Source organism: Mustela nivalis (genome assembly GCF_964662115.1).
Source record: "Mustela nivalis genome assembly, chromosome: 7".
Lineage (NCBI taxonomy): Eukaryota > Metazoa > Chordata > Mammalia > Carnivora > Mustelidae > Mustela > Mustela nivalis.
Genome location: NC_139026.1, coordinates 9,641,409 through 9,662,592, shown reverse-complemented (window position 1 = coordinate 9,662,592; position 21,184 = coordinate 9,641,409). Strand labels below are relative to the sequence as shown.

The 21,184-nt window shown below is 47.0% G+C and overlaps 1 protein-coding gene across 1 annotated transcript; it reads left to right on the top strand.

Annotated features, from left to right (window-relative positions):
• Positions 1 to 19,673, top strand: EIF3L (eukaryotic translation initiation factor 3 subunit L). Its single transcript, XM_082740164.1, has 9 exons — positions 1 to 1,273; positions 4,359 to 4,428; positions 4,640 to 4,713; positions 8,535 to 8,706; positions 10,873 to 11,027; positions 11,763 to 11,933; positions 12,768 to 13,265; positions 18,475 to 18,555; positions 19,465 to 19,673. Exons 5-9 carry the CDS (start codon positions 10,923 to 10,925, stop codon positions 19,501 to 19,503), a joined length of 894 nt encoding a protein of 297 aa, XP_082596290.1. The 5' UTR covers positions 1 to 1,273; positions 4,359 to 4,428; positions 4,640 to 4,713; positions 8,535 to 8,706; positions 10,873 to 10,922; the 3' UTR covers positions 19,504 to 19,673.
• The last annotated feature ends 1,511 nt before the right edge of the window (positions 19,674 to 21,184 follow it).

The following is a 21,184-nucleotide window of genomic DNA, read 5'->3' as shown; positions in this document are numbered from 1 at the left end:
AACCCCCCTCTGTTTAAATGTCAGCTGTGTATAATTTCAAACAGGTAAGTAATGACAGGGCTTAACAGTATAAAAGGAGATTCGGTGTAAAAAATCCTCTTCCTACTTTCCTCCTCAAGGCTTAAGTTTCTCTAGAGCCATCTAGTGGTAGCACTTTTTATCCCTCCCGTGATAGTCTATGTGTACCTAAGCAAGTAGGAATGTGCCTGTTTGTTTCTTTTTATATAAAGCAAATGCCATTTTCTTCCCTTTTTAAAGTTTATTATATTTTTGGAGAGTATTCTGCATCTCCAGGATTCCCAAGACCACCCCTGGGTTTGATGATGTGCTAGGAGGACTCCCCGGACGCAGGGTAAAGGGAAGGGGCACGCAGAGTGGAATCCAGAGAAAACCACGTGCATGTATGTTATCACCAGTCCTTTCCTGTGGAGTCATTTTGGGATGTGCTTAATTCCTCCAGCAAAGAATTGTGACATGTGTGAAAAGTCTCTCAGAGAAAACTGTAACACAGTTACAAGGATTGTCCAATGTCCAAGGATTTTATGGGGTGCTGGTCATGTGGGCACACCCCCTGCCTAGCACGAACCAAAATTCCAGACTCCCAGAAGGAAGGCAGGAGTTCAGGATAAACCATAGAGTTGCATAGTTAGGCTCAGCAGATCCCTCTTGTCAGGATACTGGGGACCCTCCTAAAATCCAGGTTCCCAGATGCCAGCCAAGACCCAACTTTACTAGCCAAAGGATAGAAGTCTCAGACCTACTTCCTTAATTCTTTTCTGTACAGCATCAGTACCCAAAGACCTTTTCTTCCCTCCTTTCTTTTTAGTGGTTGTATCATATCAATAGGATAAATTCTTTACAGTAGAATTTCTAAGTCAAAAACACCCATGTGTTCACAATTTTGATAATGTGACATTGTCTTTTTTAGAGCTGTTACTATTTATTTCTGTGTTGGTTTGTTAAGCAACTGGATGGCAAAAATCTCTAGATGTTAGCAAAGGGAAATGGGCCTGAATGGATTAAGATGAGGTTGAAAGATAGACGAGAGATGGTTTTCTTTTTGCGTGTATTCTTGGGGTGTACTGGAATTTAGATGTTATTTTGTATCTTAAATCGTGTTTATCCCTCTCTTACGTTCAGTGGGCTAAAACTGCCTGAAGACCCTAGTTGTTTTGTGGATTACTAAAGCAGCTCTGTGCCATTTCTTTCAGATGCCGTCTTCCTGATTCTGTACAAAGAATTATACTACAGGCACATATATGCCAAAGTCAGTGTGAGTATCTAACTGTTGCTAGCTCTATGCCATTTTTGTCTTTGGAACACAGTCATTAGCTTCTATTGGTTCAGTGTCCAGGAGTGGTTGGCATGTTTTCTGAGTGTTCAGAAATGACAGAGGAAATGCTTGAATCCAATAAGTTGCGTGTCTGTCGCAGACAGACTTGCTTGGCGTAGTTTGTGTGTCCTTTTCAGTTTCTCCATCCTGGCAGTTCCTGACTTGGCACTCATCACATCGACTGGGTTTCAGGATGCCATCCTAATGGTGTGTTCCCAGACTCCTACTGCTTCAGCTTTTGATGCCCTTGCTTTTTACCTTCAGTGTAGGACTGTGAGCCTTCTGCTCTCTGAAACACACAGGGAGTGTCCCTGTGTGCCCGGTGTAATGCTTGACACCTGGCGGGCATCTCTGCTCTAATCCTCACAGTGGCCCTGCAAGGCAGGCAAACTGGGGTGCAGAGGGGTTGCTTCTCAAATTCATGAAGTGAGTAGGTGGCAAAACTCCTTGAACCCAGGCCTGGCTTACTGTGATGCCAGTGTTCTTTCCACAGTACTCTCTCAGCTTTGGCCACTTGTTTGATTCTTCTCTTGTTTCTGAATTTTAGAATGCCCCAAATTGCTTAAAATAACTATCTGTACTATTTATATACACCATGACTGAAAATCTCTATCTTTAGCCCCTGTCTCTCCAAATCCGTACTTGTATATCCAGCTGCCTGTTCCATTATCTCCACTTGGCTGTCTGATACTCATCTCAGATTTGGGTGTTTTGTTTAAGATTTTATTCTGGGGCGCCTCGGTAGCTCAGTTGATTAAGCATCTGCCTTTGGCTCAGGTCTTGGTCCTGGGGTTGGGCCCCATGTCGGACTCCCTGCTTGTCAGCGAGTCTGCTGCTCTCTCTCCCCCTCCCTGCCTTGTGCTCTCTGACTTGCATGTTCTCTCTCAAAAAAATAAAAATCTTTTTAAAAAAGAATTTATTTGAGAGAGGGAGAATATGAGCAGGGGGAGGGGCAGAGGGACAAGCAGACTCCGTGGTGACCACGGAGCCTGACATGAGTCTTGATCCCAGGGCCCGGAGATCGTGACCGGAGTCGAAGGCAGATGCTTAACTGACTGAGTCACCCGGGCACCTCAAGTTTAGCATACTCCAAACGGAAGTCTTATTTTCCCTCTCAGCCTGTTCTTCTCATGTCAACCAACTCAGTAAATAATACGACCATTCAGACGAAAACCTTGATGGTGTTCTTGACTTGACTTCCAACCCTGTAACAAATCCTGTTCATCTCTGTCTTCAGCATGCTTTTTGAAACCACCCACTTCTTACCTCCATCACTGCTGCTACCTTGGTTCAAGGCATTGTATCATCTCTTGCCTGAGCTGAGCAGCTGCTTACCTGGTATCAGGTTCCACTCTTCCACTTGAGTTTATTCTCAGCCTAGTAACCTGCATGGTCCCTTTGAAACATAGTCTTGTCACGTCACACCCTCCCTCCCAATCCTACCATGACTTCTCACCATCACACTTGGAAGAAAATCCCAGGTCTCAGTCATAGTCCTGTTTGATCTGGCCCCTGACTCTCTTGCCAGTCTCCTTTCCTACGACTTTCATTCCTTACTGGGCTCCTTGCCGTATCCTGGCACTTCGGAGCACACACCACCAGCTGACATTGCGGTATTTGTTTACTTGGGTTTTGTCTGCTCCCTGCACTAGAGGGTAAGACTCCACCAGGGCACGGACTTTGTCTTGTCACTGCTATAATCTGGTCCCTGATCCTCGATGGTGACAAGTTAATTGTTGGAGCTCGTATGTGCATGTGTAAATGAAGGAACCTGGCACCGTCATCTCTCCATAGAGTATTTCTTCTCCCAGTCAGCTCATCTCTTAAAAGACCACCTGACCTGGCTAGGGCTCCTGCCTTGCCATAGGAGCCACCATTAGTGGTTGCTGCAGGTGTTCCTGTTGTCAGTGCAGGGGGCCATTCCGGCATCCCAGTGAGCTCTCTGTCCTGTCTGTTAGAAAGTAAAGGTTTCCTCCTACCATTGCTCTTCTAGCTCACGTACTCTGTGGCCTAGGTTGAGACTCTAGCTAGCCTGTATAACATCTCTTCTTTGGGAAGACCATGGCATCAGAACCCATAGTACAGGTGGTTGTGCCACTTCTAATCTTCCCTTAGGTCTGTGATGAAGATTCAGCAGAAGTTTATTGACTCTATGACCTCTTTGTTAGGTACCAGAGTACTTATCCATATACGATCCGTTTGGAACCTTGTCGGGCGGGGGGAGTTCTTTGAAAGAGCATTTATTATATTGGGCACTTCAACTACATAGTCTCGTACTATGGAGAGATCAAATACCTTGTCGGAAGCTCGCAGTTAGTAAGCACTGGAGCTAAAACTCCAGGGCCGTGTTCTTTCTAGCTGTTCACAAATAGCAGCATATTCTTTCCCAACTCAGAAATCTTCAGTGTTCTCAGTTGCCAGCAACATCAAGTCTAGATTGGGGGGGTCAATAGCCTTCTGTGCAAAGGGCCAGATAGTTGTTTGGCTTTGAGGCCATAATGGTCTCTGTTGAATCTATTCGACTCGCCTTTGTAGCAGCCACAGACAATGAGTGTCTATGACTATATTCCCGTTGAGGTTTTTATTTACAAAAACCAGGTGACGGTGGACTTGCTGATCTCCGTGGCCTGGATTCCTGTTCGGCACCGAAAGACCCCTGCACTCCTAACCTGTTGTAGTCCAGTCTGGCATAGCCTAGTGTAGCGCTGCCTGCTCTCCCCATTCTTCAAGCACCGTGATTTTACTCCTTTGCTTTTGTTAGTACTTCCGTCTTTCTACTTCACCAGATCTGCCTGCATGTTCTCGAACAGTCTGTTGAGGTTATTGCCATAATGCCTAATTGTTGTGGTCAAGATATTCATTGTCCTTTTGAATGTTGTAGCACTTACTGTCGTGCCTCTGGCCTGAGTGCTATTTGCGTACTAAGAAGGCCTGAAGAGGCATTGGTTCTCACGTGTCGTGGCAGACCATGAGTAAAACACATTTAAATTAACTGTCAGTCCTGATGTCTCTGTTCTCTTTCCAGGGAGGGCCTTCCTTGGAGCAGAGGTTTGAGTCCTACTACAACTACTGCAATCTCTTCAACTACATTCTTAGTGAGTTTGAGGTTTGGCCTGGGGGTGAGGCTACAGGGAGGCCTGATGTTGGCCTCTAGCTCTTTTTAGCAGGATTTTGAAAAGGGTGGGAAGGAGGGATGTCCCGTGATTCTTAGTTAAGAGAAAAATGACAGAATGTACTCTGCATGCTTGTTCAAAGCAAAGAATAGTCTTTGCTTTGCGTCTGACTTTTCTGTGATCTCCTGTACAGATGCCGATGGTCCTGCTCCCCTTGAACTACCCAACCAGTGGCTCTGGGATATCATTGATGAGTTCATCTATCAGGTATCTGGCCAGCCTTGGTCTGATTTGAAATAACTAGTCTGACAAAGGTTTAGCTGTTTACATTGTTTAAAACATGCTTGGGATAAAAATGTCTCATCACCGCGGGAAAGATCCCATGGTGGTGGTCTTTGATGTTACAATTTTCTGAAGAGTCAGGCCTAAGAACTCTGGATATGAACTTGGAAGTCAGCAGAGTTGAGCTGACTTTCACTAAGCTGTTACCTGATCTTGAGAGTTGGTCTGGTTGGAAAAAATGAAGGCATCACAAGCTTTGGAGTCGGTTATTCTGTTTTTAAGTCTACTCTGTTTCTGAAGAATAAACCTGAGGGACACCTGGGTTCTCGGTTGAGCGGCCAACTCTTAATTTTGGTTGGCTCAGGTCATTATTTCAGGGTCCTGGGATCGAGCCCCATGTCTGTTCCATGCTCAGAGCGGAGCCTTCTCCCTTTGCTCTCTTGTGTGCCTCCTCACTGTCTCTCTCTCTCTCAAATAAATAAAATCTTTTAAAAAACCCACAAAAAACAGAATAATTCAATTTGGAAAAATACTTGTTTTCCATGAGTTTTATGGGAATGGAGTATCTCTCACTGGGTATTTCAGGAAAAATGAGTTTCTTTCTTTTTTTTTTTTTTTAAAGATTTTATTTATTTATTTGACAGAGAGAGATCACAAGTAGGCAGAGAGGGGACGCCTGGGTGGCTCAGTTGGTTAAGCAGCTGCCTTCAGCTCAGGTCATGATCCCAGCGTCCTGGGATCGAGTCCCACATCGGGCTCCTTGCTCTGCAGGGAGCCTGCTTCTCCCTCTGACTCTTCCTTCCACTCTGTCTGCCTGCGCTCGCTCTCACTCACTCTCTCTCTGACAAATAAATAAATAAAATCTTAAAAAAAAAAAAAAAAAACAAGTAGGCAGAGAGGCAGGCAGAGAGAGAGAGGAGGAAGCAGGCTCCCTGCTGAGCAGAGAGCCCGATGCAGGACTCGATCCCAGGACCCTGAGATCATGACCTGAGCCGAAGGCAGCAGCTTAACCCACTGAGCCACCCAGGCGCCCCAAAAAATGAGTTTCTTAATAAAGCTGTTATTTTAGCTGCATAGACAAAACAGACTTAAGAAGTGCTGGCAGATTGTGACTGGTATGCTGAGAAAGCCCTCCTAGGGCTGGCCTGTTGATAGGGGGCTTATGAGGCTTCGGTGCCTTCGTGCAGAGAAGGCCACAAACCACACTGGCCTTGTTTGCCTTTTCTAGCTCCTTGGTCTGTGTAAGCCCTTTCTTTGGCAAATTTTAGAAGGCTGGCGGTCCTTTCAACTCACACACAGCAAGTCCAGGGAGGATCATCAGTGCTAAGGTTCTTCATCCTTCTTAAGATAATCATAATCCCGGCTTGGGCTTAGCTGGTGTTCTCTTAAGGGGCTTAAAGTGCTCTCACTTAACAAAGACCGGCTGGCAGGAGCCAGGTGTGACTCCTCCGGCCAGGTAGATGTCACACGGGCTAAATGGGTCCCCCACCTCCCTGGCTTTCATTTATTTTTATCAGTACAGGTAATACATGATATGTCATTACTGTCTTTTCAAATTGCAGGTGAAGTTTGTTTTTATCATTTTTTTTTTTTTTAAGATCATTTATTTGAGAGAGCGAGCACGCATGTGCACACACAGACGGGGAAGAGAGGCATAGGGAGAAGGAGAAGCAACTCCCCGCTGAGCAGGGAGCCTGACATGGGGCTTGATCCCAGGACCCTGGGGTCATGACCTGACCTGAAGGCAAATGCCCAACCGACTGAGCTGCCCGGGTGTCCCCAAACTGCAGATAAAGTTTAAAGTGTCTTCCTTCCTTGCCTTTGTGGCGCATCAGTTATTGTCTGGGAAGACAGGCGTTACATTCATGCTTTTCAGGCGTTTATATAAACATGTACGTATCAAATACACCATCTAAAGATGGCATAATACTATGTTGTGTAATTTGTTGTGATATGGAACACTTACCATGTCTGTGTAGAGATGGCTTTATTCTTATCTGCCATGTACACGATACGGATATACCACCCTCTTAGTGATGATATACCACCCTTGGGTGTTGAGTTTGACCATTACAAATAGTGAGTCCCTCAGTAGTCTTGTGTGTGTTGCACATTGGTCTGTCTCTAGAGATCCCCAGAGGTAGAATTGTTTTTTGAAGAATTTTTGCTTTAAGTTTTTCTGTTTGTTTTTGAGAGTAAGGGAGTGCCTGCGGGAGGAAGGAGGCAGGAGCAGTGGGAGAGAATCTGAAGCAGACTCCATGCCCAGCGTGGAACGGACGTTGGGCTAGATCTCACAACCCTGAGATCGTGACCTGAGCTGAAATCGGGAGTCATGTTCGGTTGTTTTTAAAGATCTTATTTATTTATTTGATGGAGAGAGACAGTGAGAGAGGGAACACAAGCAGGGGCAGTGGGAGAGGGAGAAGCAGGCTTCCTGCTGAGGATGTGGGGCTCGATCCCAGGACCCGGGGATCATGACCTGAGCTGAAGGCAGATGCCTAATGACTGAGCTACCAGGAGTCATGTTTAACTGACTGAGCCACCCAGGTTCCCCACTTTTAAGTTTAAGATCAGTTTTATAGAGTCAGAACTTGCATACAATGAGATACTGATTTTTAAGTGTGCTGTTGAAGAGATTGAACAGACAGTATCCACCACCACAGTCAATACAGAACATTTTCAATCACTTTGGACCTTAATAAATAGTAATACGTTGTCCCCTGTAAGGGCTTATCAAATTTCACTGCTGTCAACAGCATTTGAGAGTTTTTCCCTGCTGTGGGTGTTACTAGTCTAATATTTGTCTGTTTGATGGGAAAGAAATGGTAATCTCATTTTAATTTGCATTTCTCTGATATGTGAAGAGCTTAGGTATTTTCCCTGATAATTGGCCAGTTTTGATTTTCTTCGAAGTGATCCTCATTATTCTTAGTCCATTTTTCTGATGGATTACCTCGTTCTTACTGAATTATGAGAATTCCTTCTGTATTCCGGATGTTCTTCTGTTTATTATAAATCTGGAAACTTTTTTCTGTGTTCTTAGAGGAAGGTGCTAATATGGAGTTGAAGAACGTTCTTGGGTTATGTCATCTAGGACCTAGATTCTAGGTCACTGGTTTCTGAACCTGGTACCAGAATTGACCAAGGATCTTGTAAAAACCAGTTGAGTGGGTAGGTCTCTTGTGCTATTCTCTGGGTGACTGATCAGCCCATCGCTGATCCCAGATAGAACCACTGCCTTAAGGATTACCTGTGGCGTGGGCCCTAGATGTGCCTTCTACTGGGCGAGGCTCTGTGGTTGATACGGAGGTGACCCAACTGGGTTCCTGTCCCTGGCAAACAGATGGTCGGCTCCAATAGGCAAGACATACATCCAGATACTACCCTGTCCCCATGTGTCTTCATTTGTTATCCTGACTCGGCATGTCACAGCCCAAGAGAAGATCTGTACAAACCATCCGGTTCTGACAGCCAGATCGATTGCATTGTGAAGCCCAGAGACGTTAAGTGACTCTAGGTGGTGTTTGACTCCAAATTGAATTTTGTGTTTTTTTGTTTGTTTGTTTGTTTGTTTGTTTTTTCACAAACTACCTTTCATCTTAGAGATTTTTACTTAGTTATGGAAGAAGTGACATACTCCATAATGAACACCATTCAGTTCAGTGAAAGGCGGCTTTGCAAAAACAAGTAGTGTACAGAACAGTTTAGCATGAGACGGTGCCGTGCACCCCACCTGACCCCTGCACCGCTCTCCCTCCGTTTCAGCATCATATGCAACTCCTGCCTCTCTCCCTTCTCCCCAACAGTTTCAGTCATTCAGTCAGTATCGCTGCAAGACTGCCAAGAAGTCAGAGGAGGAGATCGACTTTCTTCGCTCCAATCCCAAAATCTGGAATGTTCACAGTGTCCTCAATGTCCTTCACTCCCTGGTAGACAAGTCCAACATTAACCGGCAGCTGGAGGTGTATACAAGCGGAGGTGAGTGCTGCTTGCCGTCTGTTTCGGGGGCAGAGAGGCCCGGGGAGCGCGGGGGAGCCACTGTGGCTTAGGTAATGGGCTGCTCTGCTTTGGTGCTGGGTGTGAACAGCAGCCAAGTGCGGGTGCTGAGGGCTGTCAGGCTCGGCCGTCTGTTGGCCGACACGCGGAACCAGCTGGCACTCACGAGGTCTGATTCGCAGACGCTTCTAACCGAGTCTCCAGGGCCTTCGTGTAGAGAAGCGCTTCTCACGCTTTGTGTCAGGACCGCTTTACAGTCTTTAAAGACTGAGAATCACAGAGTTTGTCCATTTAATAGGCGTCAATGCAAAATGAACAAGCCTTTAAAAAAATGTTTAAAGGAGGGCGCCTGGGTGGCTCAGTGGGTTGGGCCGCTGCCTTCGGCTCGGGTCATGATCTCGGGGTTGTGGGATCGAGTCCCGCATCGGGCTCTCTGCTCAGCAGGGAGCCTGCTTCCTCCTCTCTCTCTGCCTGCCTCTCTGCCTACTTGTGATCTCTCTCTCTCAAATAAATAAATAGAATCTTTAAAAAAAAAAAATGTTTAAAGGAAAGGGCACCTGCAGCAGTGCCCTTTTTGCAAATATGCCAGGCATATACGAAGAGAGCTGGATTCTCATTCTGCTCCTGCGTTTGGTTTGTTGGAATTACAATATGCGGTTTGGGTTGAAGTATATGAGGGAGACCTGGCCTCACCTAGATGTGGAGTTGGGAAAGGGAGGAATGTCTTCACAGCCTTCTCAGGTAGTTCTGAGACAGTGGGGGTTTCATACTGGTGAATTGCAGTGAGAAATCTGCAGCCTTAGCAATGAACTTTTTTTTTTTTTAAGATTTTATTTATTTATTTGACAGAGATCACAAGTAGGTGGGAAGGGGGGAGCAGGCTCCCTGCTGAGCAGAAAGCCCAATGTGGGGCTTGATCCCAGGACCCTGGGATCATGACCTGAGCTGAAGGCAGCAGCTTAACCTGCTGCGTCACCCAGGTGCCCCTTGAATGGATCTTTTTACCCCTGCACAATTTTGTAAAAAATTGGTTCATTGAGTTATAAAGATATCCTAAATGTTTATCTATTTTATTATACAACCTAAAAAACCCACTTTGATCATCAGCTTCATTAGGTAGGTAAGTCTTTATTTGGAAGCTCATAGTGGCAGATACATGTTTTTAAAACTAGAATTTGCTTAAAAGCTCCTATTTTCATTGGCAGTGAGCACTGTCCGTTGTCTTTATTGACATGTAACAGGCTCATCCCATTCGTTTTTGAGAAAATGTCTGCTGAACACCCAAATCTAAGTAACCATAATTTGTGTGTCAGTCATTCAAGTAAAAACGGTGTTTTGTGAAAAAGTGGCTGGTTCTTTTCCCACATGTGGTGGGAAGGAATACAGTAATTACTGATACAATTTGCTGCCACTGCCTGGTTTATGCTGAGTTGTCAGTTTTACCCACTGTGTTTGCACCATCAGTGCAACGTGGTATTTCAGTGAGAAAGACAAATAGCGTGTTAGTGTTACTAGCAAAGTAATTTTGACCTCATGCACTTCCTGAAAGCAGTAGCCTTGATGAGTAGCTGCTGCTGATAAAAAGGGTCATCTCAGTAATCTCGGTGTCTTGGAACCAACCAAACAAAAACCTGCCCATCCCACCCCCACCACAACTCTTGGTAAAAGATTAGTGTGAGGCCAAGGATACCTGGCCTGTTAGTCGGTATGGGGGTTGTGAGTTCGAGACTCATGTTAGGTATAGGTAACCTTTTTAATTTTTTTATTTTTATTTTATTTTGTTTTTAGGATTTTATTTATTTATTTGACATAGAGACAGAACACAGGTAGGCAGAGAGAGAGGGAAGCAGGCTCCCTGCTGAGCAGAGAGACCGATGCAGGACTCAATCTCAGGACCCTGGGATCATGACCTGAGCCAAAGGCAGAGGCTTAACCCACTGAGCCACCCGGGTGCCCCAGGTTACCTTTTAAAAAAAATAAGGTCAGGCATGCTGCTTCTGGGTAGTCCTCTGAGGGCATTTAATCCCCATTGCTGGAAGCTTCAGAGGCCCGTAGAAGGTGGAGAGTCAGCTGAGTGGTATTCGGGGATTAGGCTCACCTTCCTTCACGTGTCCCTGCTAGAATGGTCACAGTGTCTGTTTCTCTTAGGTGACCCCGAGAGTGTGGCTGGCGAGTACGGACGGCACTCCCTTTACAAGATGCTTGGGTATTTCAGCCTGGTGGGTCTTCTGCGTCTGCACTCCTTGTTGGGGGACTACTATCAGGCCATCAAGGTGCTGGAGAATATTGAACTGAATAAGAAGGTGATTACCTGTTTCCCCCTGCCCCCCCCCCCCAGAGCCAGAGTGTGCGCTAAGAGAATGATCTTGAAGGACAAATATTAGGGATCAGAAAGAGGAGTCTTCCCCAGACCAGTTGAAAATTGAGACATGGGGGGAAGCACTGTAGTGAACGTCTGCGCATAGGCAAGGTGCTTTCTCTTTGTTGCTTAGTAACACTCGAAGTGTTTGGCAGTCTTTGGTTCTGTTTTCAAGACCGTGATAATGGCAGATTTTTACTATTCACATCTCACTACTTAAGGAGTGAGATTTAGTTCTGAGGTGGTATAGACAATGACGATTAGCTGTGGTGGTTTTTCTTAGCCGCAGAAAAATCGGTACTTTTTTGTTGTATGTGTGTGTGTGTGTCTTTTTTTTCAGTCTTGTTATCTGTTCCTTTATCGGGTTTATCTGGAAAAGGAAGGAGTAGAAATCGAGGAAGAGTACACAGCTGAGGTGTGGAGGGATTTGGAGTGGAAAGAAATGTTAGGTCTCTTCCTGTTATATCTAACAGTGTGGAGCTCTCGGGTCACACGACTTAATCGGTGACTGGTGTGGTCTGCGCTTGGAGCCTCTTAACTCCAGAGGGCAGCACTTTCCTGCTGGGTAGTTCGGGGCGTCTGTACTGGGCTTCTGCTCGGCTGACACTGGGCCCTGCCGGCTTGCAGATTCTCTCCGGGATGACTTGGTTTTGGGACTCACGGATGCTTCCATCCACAGAGCATGTACTCACGGGTGCCCGAGTGCCAGGTGACCACCTACTACTACGTAGGTTTTGCTTATCTGATGATGCGTCGCTACCAGGATGCCATCCGGGTCTTTGCCAACATCCTCCTCTATATCCAGAGGACCAAGAGCATGTTCCAGAGGACCACATACAAGTATGAGATGGTAAGGAAGCCTCTGACCAGCTTGAACCCTTGGCACATGTGCCGACAGTTTTTGGTAAACGTTCTCCCAAATTTTGCTTTTTGTATGTCTTTTCATTAGGGCGATTTCTTAATGGCTGGACTACTCTTAAGTTTCTTTTGTTGTGCCTGTTACTTCAGATCATTAATTCCTTGATGATAAAGACAGTATCTTTTGTTTTACTTTCTCCCTCCAGCAGTGTCTACATTTATTCAGCAAGTTTGCTGAGTGTTCACTGGGCTCTGGGTAGTTAAAACTGAGGGAGGTAGAGGTACCACCCTCAAGCAGTTTGCCATGGAGGAGGGGAAGGGTCCAAGACGTGCCTAAAATTGGGAGGTTTCTAGGCAGAGCAAAGTTTCTAGGCAGAGACTTGGAAGCGTGATGATGTAGCTGCACAAGGAACAGTTTTGCTGGAGGGCCGTAGAGTAGTCAGATTGGGGTGCTAGGTTCTGGGGTAACCTTCACTGTCTGGCTCAAGTATTTAATCTTTATAGGCCTTACAGTGCCATCTAGAATTTCTGGGTGACTCAGTCATGACGGTGTGAGAGGATTGATCTGCCGGTGAGGATGGGGTAGACCAGGAGGAATGAGGAGGCCCTAGTGAAGAATCCAGAAACCAGCTGAGGAGGCCCTGGAAGTGGGCTGGAAGTTCAGTAGAGCTGGAGGGCAGATGCGGAGGGACTTCGGGAAAGTTAACTGACGGGTGCAAGACCAGGGAGAAACCAGAGGCCTATGCAGCATGTACTTGGGAGGGTGGTGGGGACCTCAGAAAGTCCATCTCGTTTGACCCCGCGCCAATTGGTCTCGTGCCCGCAGATTAACAAGCAGAATGAGCAGATGCACGCGCTGCTGGCCATTGCCCTCACCATGTACCCCATGCGCATCGACGAGAGCATTCACCTGCAGCTGCGGGAGAAGTACGGGGACAAGATGCTGCGCATGCAGAAGGGCGACCCGCAGGTCTATGAGGAACTTTTCAGCTACTCGTGCCCCAAATTCCTGTCGCCCGTGGTCCCCAACTACGACAACGTGCACCCCAACTACCACAAGGAGCCCTTCCTGCAGCAGCTGAAGGTGTTCTCGGACGAGGTGCAGCAGCAGGCGCAGCTGTCCACCATCCGCAGCTTCCTCAAGCTCTACACCACCATGCCAGTGGCCAAGCTGGCCGGCTTCCTGGACCTCACGGAGCAGGAGTTCCGGATCCAGCTGCTGGTCTTCAAGCACAAGATGAAGAACCTGGTGTGGACCAGTGGCATCTCCGCCCTCGATGGCGAATTCCAGTCGGCCTCCGAGGTTGACTTCTACATCGATAAGGTACGGCTGCCTTCCGGCCTGGGCGGCTGCGGCCTCTCTCTCCATCTGTTCAGCCATCAGGGTTTCCTCGGCGCCCACCACTTGGAGCATTCGAGACTTGGTGGTGCACAAAACCAGCAGAGGTTTCTGCCCTCACGCTGATCTTCTCATGTGAGAGTAGACAGCGCTACAGTGAAGCAGACCACGTGGTAGGCGTCAATGCAAAATGAACAAGCCTTTAAAAACACTTAAAGGGCGCCTGCGTGGCTCAGTGAGTTAAGCGTCTGCGTTTGGTTTGGGTCATGATCCCAGAGTCCTGGAATCCAGTCCCACATCGGGCTCCGTGCTCAGCGGGGAGCCTGTTTCTGTGTCTCCCTCTGCCGTTCTTTACCACTCGTGCTCTCTTGCTCTCTCTCCAATCTTATAAATTTATTTATTTATTTATTTATTTAAGAAAAAGAGTTTCATTCTAGTCCGAGTTAAGAGGGCTGCGTGGGGTATACAGTCAGTCTTCACAAAGAGGAGAGCGCTGCAGGGGAGGGAGCGCTGGTGCAAGAGTCACATACAGTTTTGCTTTTGTATTTGTTCTTGTGTTACGTAGAGTTACAAGTTGTGATGAAAAACTTTCCAGAAAGGCTGTAAGACTGGAATGTTACGGGAATCAGTGAGGTTTTTTTTCTTAGGTTTCTGTTTGGAATGTTCTTTTTTGGTGGGTTTTGTTTGTTTTTTAATGAAACATGTACAGTGTGTACTTGGGGCAGGAATAGAGCCCATGTTTTGAGGTTTTGCCAAAGTCCAAATGACTTCGCCAAGTCATTTTGACCTTGAGTAAATGTTTTGCCAGGAGTGGGGCCTACAAACATGAAAAGTGGAACGTTTCCTTTATCATAGGTTAGAAATTGCCAAGTGCTGTGCAGTTAAGGGTAGTGGTGGTGGAAGGCAGAGGTGGCAGTATTGCACAGGTGCTCAGGGTAGCCTTTGTTGAGGAAGTGAAATTGCAGCTGAGACTTGAAGCAGGTGAAGAAACTAGCCAGACACACGTTTGAGGGAACAGCGTTCCAAGGAGTGGGCGCTATAAGGGCAAAGGCCCTGGGGCAGGAGTAAACCCAGTATGTTTGAGAGACAACCTCATTGTGGCTGCAGTGACCTCAAACAGGAGGCTGTGGCAGAAGAGAGGATCAGGGAAGAAAGTGGGAGGGTGTGGCGTAGAGTGTGGGACATAGTTTAGCCAGTGAGAGCCATTGTCCTGACTTGTCGCACTCTGGATGAGTGCTGCCTACTTTTGGACTTCATGTAGAGGACTGACACTTCGTGTCTGGCTTCTTTTATTTGTGTTACATTTAAGACCAGCACCATCCAGCATTTTCGTGCACAGCAGGAGTCCCCTTAGGCGCTGGGCCAGCTGCTGCTGCAGGAGTTGGCTGTGATTTTCGCATTCTAATGCGGATGCGCTTTTCAGTGGTTTTGTGTAATACAGAAAGTGTCCATGGTTTTGGAGAGTGGCTCTCAGTGGTTCATTGAAGTTTTTTAGTTTTTTTTTTTAAGTGATTCATTTATATCTGCTTGTGAATGCAGAGTTATTTCTGGAAGGAGGCACAAGCGACATCCTAGGCTCCTCTCAGGAGGAGGGCTAGTGTTCGTTTGCATTGCTGGATTTTAAGTTTAAGTTAACATTTTGGTGTCCTAATGAGGTTTTTAAAAGAACTAAGTTCTGTTTTTTAGGTGAGTTTTTTTCAGATGTAAAATATGCTAGACTCCTAGAATTGCTTTTTCCTTGAAGTCACGCACTCTCATCCTCCTTAATGTGCACACACTCAAAGATGATGTTCTACTTAATATACCTGGAATGCTGATAGGGACTTAACAGCAGTCTGTTAAAATGAATAGACTGATGTCTTTCATCTCTTCTGGAATGTTCTTGGCTAATATCTTTTACTTTATGTGCTTTGTTTTCCTTCTGGAGTTCTTACTTGATGTATATCAGACCTCATTCTGTTTTCTGTGTATCTTAAACCCTTTCTCCATCTTTTTTAGTCTCTGTTCTGGGTAATTTTTTTTTTGGTTGATTATTCTATCCTCGTTAATCTCTTCAGCTATGTTTTTACTTTCTCTGATTTTTCTTAAATTCATGGTGAAGTGTTTCCATAAACGTCCTTCGTTCCTTTTTGTTTGTTTGTTTGTTTACTACATAGTTTATTGTCCTTGAAAAACTTTGTTGACATTTTTTGAAGTGTAGGATGAATATTCATTCTTCTAGAAGGGATTTGCTTTTGCCTCTTCAAGGTGCCTGGGGAGATTACTGGTCTGGGACCACCATAGACTCAAAACTTCGGGTCCCCTGGACCAACCAGGAAACAAGCCCAGGCTACGGATTGTCAGAAGACTCACCTTGTGTTTATAACGTCCTGGGAATGTGTGTCTTTCCTCTTGTATGTCCCTCCCGCAACTTGGTGAGCATTGCTTGGTGTCTGGAGTAGGGTGGCTGCCCAGTCCCCCTTTTGCCTTCAGCTTGAGGGTGTAGCTCAAGGGATCCAGCAGTGCAGGGAGCATCTTCTGTAAGACTGACCCTGGCCTTGGTTTGTCCCTCTGTGCAAATGTTCTGGGATAGAGGAGCGAACACACTCCCTGCAGAGCAGGCTTCTGTGTTGCGGTTGGAATGGTTTATTTTCTCTTAAAGTAGCTCTTTATTCTCTCGTCAGCTCTTCGATGCGATGAGGAGATGTTTACAAACTATTTATTTTGTATTTCTAGTTGCTTTGAGAAAGTATTGGTCTACACATACTAGATTTTTTGGCAGTGCTTTAAAGGTATAACCGGGTAACATAAACTTCACCATTTTAAAGGATGAAATTCTGTGGTTATTGTTATATTCACAGTGTCACACAGTTGGTTTCCCCTACTTCCATGACATTTCCACAGCTCCCTACCCACGGAGAGTCATTCCCAGGTCCCCTTCTCCCCTCATCCTTGGCAAACCAGTAATCTGCTCTCCATCTCGGTGGATTTGTCTGTTTTCGATATTTGCTATGATAAACATGTGGCCTTTTCGTGTTTGACTTCTTTCACTGAGCACGTTTTCAGGTCTCGTCCAGGCTGTGGCGCATATCTGTCCGTTTTCGTGGTGGCAAAGGACCGCGCTTGTAGGGGTGTGCTGCTTTGTTGACCCAGTCATTAGCTGATGGACAGTCGAGTTTCCACCTTTTGACTATCGCGGGTAATGCTGCTATCATGAATTTTTGTGTACAGGTTTTTGTGTGGATGTCTTCTCTTGGACGTATACCTACTTGGGGATTGCTGGGTCAGTTTGGGTAGTTAGTTTTGAAAGCTCATCTAGCTAAACCGAACCCTCTCATTTAGAGTGGCTTTTGGAAGACTTGATGTTTGGCAGAAATTGGCTGTCTCTGACACGAACGGGCTCACTGAAAGTAGAGTCACTAGGGAAGTTTTCCAGTGTTGTTTTAAAAATCAGAACTGTCCCTTGTAGTATCACTTCTACTACCTAAAGTCCTTTTCGAATTTGTTCTCAGTGCGTGCCTGATATAATGTTTGGCAGTATCGGTAACCTGCTCCGTCCCCTGTCATCACTTTGTAACCCTGCTGAACTGGTTCCAGTTATCTGGATGGTCTTTAACAAAACACTTCTGGGAAGCCTGGTGGGTGCAGTTGGTAGAACATGAGATTCTTTTTTTTTCTTTTAAAGATTTTTATATATTTATTTACTTGACAGAGAGAGAGATCACAAGCAGGCAAAGAGAGTGGGAGAAGCAGGGTCCCTGCTGAGCAGAGAGCCTGACTTGGGGCTTGATCCCAAGACCCTCCGACCTGAGCGGAAGGCAGAGGGACAACCCACTGAGGCATGCAGGTGCCCCAGAACATGTGATTCTTGATCTCAGGGTCATGATTTCAAGTTCCACCTTGAGGGTGGAGTAAAAGCTTTACTTCAAAATAAATAAATAAAACATTTCTCCCAAGAATCAACAACTTAGTTATTACAAAAAACTTACATGAAGTTATAGTAATGTATTAATTAAATTATAACATAATTAAATACTTATAATATGATTTAAAGTCTGTACATGAGAAAGTGTTTTGTTTTTTAGATTTTATTTATTTATTTATTTATTTGACAGAGATCACAAGTAGGCAGAGTCAGGCGGGGGCCGGGGAGCAGGCTCCCTGCTGAGCAGAGAGCCCAATGCAGGGCTCGATCCCAGGACCCTGGGATCATGACCTGAGCCGAAGGCCGAGGCTTTAACGCACTGAGCCACCCAGGCACCCCTATTTTTTCTTTTAAAGATTTTATTTATTCATTTAAGAGAGAGAGAGCCAGGGGCAGAGGGAGAGAGGGAGGAAGACGCAAGCTCCCCCCTGAACAGGGAGCTCGATGTAGGGCTTGATCCCAGAACCCCGGGATCATGACCTGAGCCAAAGGCAAATGTTTAACTGAGCCACACGGGCGCCCCATGAAAATGTTTTTGATTGCATCTTTTTGGGGCTTTTTAAAAAATTATTCCTCTTACTGGTTCACTTTTGTCTTTGGCAAAATGTTGCTTTCTGGGTAGTGGTGGTGGTTCTTTTGGTAAACATTGCATTTTTATGTAACTCATGACCCAGGGATCCAGAGTCGCATGCTCTGCTGACTGAGCCGCCAGGCATCCCTGCTTGCTTTCTGGCTTTTCTTTTTTCATCCTTGACTTGAAAAAGTCCTTTCAAAGAGATCCAGAAAATTCTTAGGCCTTGACCTAGATTATGCAGGAATTTACGAGTAAAATGGTGTTCAACCACATTTGAGTTAAAAAACAAAGTTTAGAATCTGGATTCACTTGTAGCTTCACACTCCTAAACAGTGTGTGAGAATAAAATGCTGTCTGAAATGTTTCTATTGCTGAAAGATTCGTGTTCGTTACAGAAGACTTGAAAATAAAAATGGTGCCTGGGTGGCTCAATGGGTTAAGCCCCGTCTTCAGCTCTGGTCATGATCTCAAGGTTGGGATCAAGCCCGCTTCGGGCTCCATGCTTGGCAGCGGAGGGAAGGTCATCTGTCCCTCTCCCCGCCTCAAATAAATGAATTAACAAGGAAGCAAAAATCAAGCATCTAGAAAGAGCGAGCTGCCATCAGCTGGTAATGCTCTTCTGTAGGGTGCCCCCCCGCAACGTTTGCGTTTGGAAGGCAATGGAGGACGCCCCTGCCTCCCTGCTCATCTCTGACTCTGCTTTTCTTCTCCCATAGGACATGATCCACATCGCAGACACCAAGGTCGCCAGGCGCTATGGGGATTTCTTTATCCGGCAGATCCACAAATTTGAGGAGGTGAGAAGTTGGGGAGCGGTGTGTGGGTTGGAGACAGAGGTTTGGAACTGGTGGGGAGTTTTTGCTTTTTTTTATTTTTCATTTCAAGAAAGCCCGGAGTTGGCCCTTTAAAAAGTTTTTGAGCAAGACTGGCTGGCTGCTTGGGGTTTGGGGAATGGGGTTGGGCCTGTAGCAGTTGCTGTGTCAGCCTTCTCCAGAGCATCTCTGTCCAAGATCTCTCTCTGCGGGTGGCCAGCTTTCCTCTCCCTCCCTGGTATTTCCTAATATGGGTGGCTTCACTGCCTGCTCTTACCCATCCCTCCCCGTTTGGCAGTTACTCTCCGATGTAGACAGGTCTGGCCGGTTCTTGCAGGCAGAGGACAGGAAGCTGGGTTTTGACAGACTTGGTGCATTTCACATCTTGCCCTGGGAGAGGTCCTGGGGGCTGGGGGTCACGCCGAATACTACGAGGATGCAGGGTGTGTGAGGATGCAGGGTGTGTGCTTGCTTTCTGCGTGTGGCCGTAACTGGAACCGCTTCATCCTGGTGTTCTGAGTTCTCCAGCAGAGGTCACTGCTCTGCTCTGGGCCAGCCACAGGGCTCCTCCTGCAGGAGGAGCGCAGCCCTGTGGCAAGTTTGGCTTCTGTGAGCCGCGTGTCTTATAAAACGGACAGAGCAGTGTGGGTGTGGGTGTTGCGTGTGAAGGGCAGGTGGAACAGTCCGTGTGAATTGTGCAGGGCTGTGGGAGTGTCGGGGGCGGGCACCTGACTGGGGCTTCCTGCACACAAGGTGGACTCCGGTGCCTGCGTCAGAGAGACCCTTCCCGGACTTCAGAGCGGTGGCCCAGGGGTCGGACCTGGGGATCGTGCACACTGGGGACATGGGTCGGTGAGATCTCCGTATCTAACTTGGCTTTTCTTTTTCTCCTAGCTCAATCGAACCCTGAAGAAGATGGGACAGAGACCCTGAGTACCTTCACACTCTCGTTAGGAGCCGATTCTGGGGTCTCTGCAGGCGGGGCGTATTTTTGTCACCATGAAGCCTTTACCTAGATCAGCCATCCAGCTGAGTTGAAGTTTATTTGTATTAAGGACTGAAATGTTTTAAATAGGTCTCAGTAAAAGATCCTTGGAGCCAGATTTGTCATCTCATCATTGTTGGGGGTGGTGGGATCTGTAGTCGGGGCGACAGTGTGTGATTTCCTGTGACACTTTTTCCCGATGCATCTGATCGATGTTGGTGTTTCATTTGAATTTGCAGTTCGCAGGACATTTTCACATTCAATATCTTATTTATACCTCACAAGAATCCTGTGAGCATTAAGTGACCTGCCGTGATTTCCACGCATGTTAGCAGAGTGCTGGGTCTCAGGCAGAAACTCGAACCCCTCCTGCGGCCATGAGCTGCGCTGGGAGGAAGCCAGGTGCGCGCGGACACCTCCCGGCCTGCGGTTAGCCATCGGATCCCCACTTGCTGAGGAGGAGATGCGCTCAGGTTATAAAGTGACTGCTTGAGGTCATATAGTTCATTTTTTTTAAGATTTTATTTATTTGTCAGAACGAGAGAGAGAGTTCTACAAAAGCCAAGACTCGGCTCCCAACAACTACTTTTGCTGCCCGTGTCTATGATGCCTCATGCTGACAGCTTCACGAGGCCAGTCACGACAGTTGTGTGCTTCCCACTCTCTGCCACTCCTTCCATAAACGCCCCGAAGGGCTCTGCCATCTTGGGGACTTCCCTGGGAAGAGCCACCTCAAAACCTAGCAAACCCGCACTATGTACTGTCACAGCCAATTTCTAACCTTCTAACAAAGCACAGATGATCCGGATCTGTGATGCTCGAAGCCGTCCCTGACGCTGGTTGCCTCAGGCATCTCACCGGCCCTGCTCGCCCACTCAGCACGTCCGCACATTCCTGGTGCCGCAGAAGCTTTGTGTGCAGAGGTACGTCCCCAGCAGGGTCTGCATGAAGTCTGCATGTTTCCGCATTTGTTCTGGAGCCTGGTGGACTTGGTATCCTGATTTTATGGATGAAGAAATCAAGGCTTGGGCTAATCACATAGTTTGTCCAAGATCAAGGTAATAGTGAAAACAGTTTCCCCGACCTACTTGGACTTTAGAAAGTCCTACCCTGAGACTGTCAGGAAGAGACAAGGCAGCAGTGGATGGCCTGCACAAATCCGCACAGCTGTGAGCCCTAAAGCGAAGGTGTATTTCCTGGAACTTGGCAAGACGGGACTGGCAAGGCTGCTCCATGTGACCTGGTGACAGGGCTGCTAGGAATTCTCGAGCGAGACTTTGTGCTCACCTGGTGTGCGGTGGGTTCTGTTAGCGTCTCTGGATGCCTCCCCCGGTTGTGAGGTGGGGTGGGTGTGGAAGTGCCCTTGAGGGGTCTTAGTGCCTCAGCTGGGGACTCGGACGGTAGGCATCGGCTGGAGCTGGGCCGCGTGGCTTCCTCCTTACCCTGGGTGTTAGGGCTGTGCCTCCCACCTGAGGTGGGCGCTGGGATGGCTCTCGGTAGAAGCCCCCCCTCGTAAGTCAGGGGTAGGAGTTAGCATTTTGAATAGGATAGTTAGAGAGGACCTGTGGTGGGAGTCATTTGGGCAGAGACCTGAGGGGGGCGGGATGGCAGCCGTTGAACTACCGGGGG